The sequence below is a fragment of the Zeugodacus cucurbitae genome, chromosome 5 (assembly GCF_028554725.1).
Source record: "Zeugodacus cucurbitae isolate PBARC_wt_2022May chromosome 5, idZeuCucr1.2, whole genome shotgun sequence".
NCBI lineage: Eukaryota > Metazoa > Arthropoda > Insecta > Diptera > Tephritidae > Zeugodacus > Zeugodacus cucurbitae.
Genome location: NC_071670.1, coordinates 36,542,660 through 36,545,964, shown reverse-complemented (window position 1 = coordinate 36,545,964; position 3,305 = coordinate 36,542,660). Strand labels below are relative to the sequence as shown.

At 41.8% G+C, this 3,305-nt stretch overlaps 1 protein-coding gene across 1 annotated transcript; it reads right to left on the bottom strand.

The window, feature by feature from the left end:
• On the bottom strand, positions 1-2,986 carry LOC105219156 (protein toll-like). Its single transcript, XM_011195124.2, has one exon. The coding sequence runs from the start codon at positions 2,875-2,877 to the stop codon at positions 121-123; it is 2,757 nt and encodes a 918-aa protein (XP_011193426.1). The 5' UTR covers positions 2,878-2,986; the 3' UTR covers positions 1-120.
• Positions 2,987-3,305: the final 319 nt, after the last annotated feature.

The following is a 3,305-nucleotide window of genomic DNA, read 5'->3' as shown; positions in this document are numbered from 1 at the left end:
TATAAATATTCAAACATTTATTGAATATATTAACTATAAATTATATATTAAAATAATAAAATGATAGCATGCTTTTACACAATTTTTATGGCATTGATATGAACTATATTGCAACAAATACTATTCATCTCGTTCGCGCAACGTATTCCGTTCCACCTCGCCAATTACATACACTCTCCGATGATTATTCAACTCAAGCATACCAGCGCTGCGCACCTCTCCCTTGCGATGTGGCATTGCATAACGCAGCTTATTCCAAAACCATGGATGATCTACCCACTCCAAATAGGTGTTCATAGTCAAATAGGCGCGTAACTCCTTATCGAGCTTCGTCAAGTCGGTAAGCTCACCGTACTTTAATAGAATTATGCGCGAACGTCGCTCATTTAAGGCGCACTGATGCGCCGTACGAAATTCCATGCGCGCCCAATCCGACTCGATGAAGTCTTGTGAGAGGACAATAATCGTACGACGTGATTGAGCGACTGACTCAATAATTTGTTCAGGTATGTAAGCGCCCGCCAGCCAATTGCGCTCATGCGTGCACACGCTAAATTGTGGCTCACCCTGCTCGAGACCAGGCAATAGAATGTCATTTACAAAACGTGCGTCCTGATGGGCATACGATATGAATGCATCGAATGTTTTGTCCTTGTCCAGTTCATGTTCGCTTGTACAACAGAGAAATATTCCGTGTGCGTACAGCCACACATGAATCTCCAAATTATATTTATAATAAAGCGCCAATAGGCTAATGAACACAATGATTACCAGTGATATGCTGAAAAGTAGCCACGCCAAGCGCATTGATTCAGACACACATACATCTTCGTAGCGCGCTTGCAGCAAGCTGGTATTCTCTAGATTAGCACAAGCCAAGAGCGCCACATCGGATATGCGCTTACGATGCGTACGCACGGCGTTCAGCGTCTGCTCAGCGCCACAGTCGCAATGCCATGGATTCTCAGAGAGATATAGTTGCTGCAAAGTGGCGCTCTCATTGAGAAAGTATTGTATGAAACTGTCGCTCAAGCGCTCTAAACTATTGTTGCGCACATCAAGCATTTCCAATTGCGGCGGCAAGTGCGCACTTTGTACATCCTTCAGGCGATTGTGTGCCGCATACAAGCGCGTTACATTGGCATAACCGAAGGTCACATTCGGAGGTAATTCGAAAAAGAGATTGTGCGAAATATCAAGCGTACTGTGTGTCAAAGAAACCTGCTCTGGGCGCGGCAGCTCCGTAAGGCTCTCCAAATTTGCGCGTGTACAGTTGATGTGCAGCGTTTGCGAGTCATAATGACAATCGCAGGCGGTTGGACAAAACCTGGGCCTCCAGGCACAAATAGCGCCATTTTCATACAAATATTTAAGAGTTTGGCCGTCGCGTCTGGCACACCTCTTATAAGCATCCATAAAGATTTCTGTGCTGTAGATCCAAGTTATGGTGCAATCGCACTGTAGAGGATTGTGCTTTAATAATATTTTACGCGTACACATCCCAACATTTTGCGGTAAATGATTTAATGCGTATATATGCTTTATTTGATTATTGCTGAAATAGAGCTCATATGGACATCTTACGCCAGCAGCACTGATCTCACTTAAATGAAATGCTTCAATGCGATTATAACTTAGATCGATTAAAGTCATATTATACGGTTCCCATTCACTCGACAGCGGCTCCAAATAGCGTTGAAAATAAGCCGGCGCAGCACTAATTTCTCTAATTTGCTGACGCGAGAGTAATGTATAATTTTCAAACTCGCCAACCCCCGTAATGTGCGTAAAGTAATTGTCACTCAAAAATAGTCTGTAGAGATATCGCAATGGTTGGACAGCAGCAATAATATTTGTAGGAACACTAAATTGATTTTCTCTCAAATCAAGCTTCCATAAAAGTGGAGTCGTATCAAAGATGCCAGGTGGTAGCGCCTGCAACAGATTTTCAGAAAGATCTAGAAGGATCAGTGTACTTTGCGCGTGCAGTAAACCCCTTGGCAGCGCCGCCAAATCATTCCTTGATAAAGTCAATTCGTTTAACTCGGTTAGCGTGACAAATAGTTCACTTGGTAATGTTTGCATGTAATTACCTCTCAAGTCTAATTTACGCAATTTCGATGTATCACGAAAATGTTCCGCTGTCATATTATTCAGCACCGTTTTATATTTTGGATTGTAATCGTTATTAACGCTCACTAAAAGCACCTCCAGCCCGTAGAGCGTATGGAATATTTGCGATGGTAGTGTTATCTCATAAGGCTCACAATACAAGAATAACTGGAGCTCTTTCAATGCGCTTTGGTTGTGAAAAAATGTTGAGGGCAATAAGTCCAATGCGTTGCTTTTAACTATCAAACGAACCTGCAACTGTTGCAAGCCAACCGCCTTCTGTAAAAAGCTCACAGGCACAGGTAAAGCGCCGTCGAATCTGATAAAACCTCCGTAGTTTATATTTGCGCGCCTCAATATTTCCGGCAATATCGCGCAATCCTCTAATTCAAAATATGCCTCATTAACCCCTAAGCGGTAAGGGAACTGCGCTTCCTCTATTTCCTGAACGGTTGTATTCTCCTCGCATCTTATATTGATCCTCGTGTAATCTGTCACTGCCGCGTAGCTGTAGATATCTATAAAAACACCATTTATGAAACATTGTACCATAGAACCGGTGCATTCACAGCGCGCGTCGTTGCAAGCGGAAGTGTCCAGTTGCTGTGCGCTCACAGTTGGCGTTATTGTTGTTGCAATTTGTGGTGATGTACTTGTTGTTGGCGGTAGATATGACTGTGACAGCGAGTTGAATATTATGATGAGCGCAAGTTGTTTGAAAAGGCAGGCGATACAGTGGTGTGTGCGGCAATTTAACGAGTTCATTTTTGCACTGAAAGTTCTACAGTGTTATCACCGTTATTTTTTATTAAATAATACTTCCTTTTGCTTCTTATTATAAAATCTGAAAGAATACTTTTCAGTTATGATTTCAATTGGGAAGTGAACGTAATTATTGGATATAAGCTGCACGCACAGAAAATTTATATAACTTTTGGTACTGCTGTGAAACCACAGATGATTAATTCAGTAAATATTACAGGGTGTTTTAAACATGACGATAGGGTACATATAACCACACACACAGTAGAATCTGCCTTCGCACAAATAAGAGTATGTAAAAATTCTTAAACGGTTCTGAAAAAAGTTGGACAGTTCTGAGTAGATATAGATTTACAGAATCCCAGACCTTTCAACCGTATGCTGCACATTCCAAACGAAAGTAGCAAAGTGATGCCACTTCCCTTTTTTCC

Excerpts from the sequence above, each read along its gene's own strand:
- LOC105219156 (XM_011195124.2), bottom strand. The coding sequence starts at position 2,877 with ATGAACTCGTTAAATTGCCGCACACACCACTGTATCGCCTGCCTTTTC.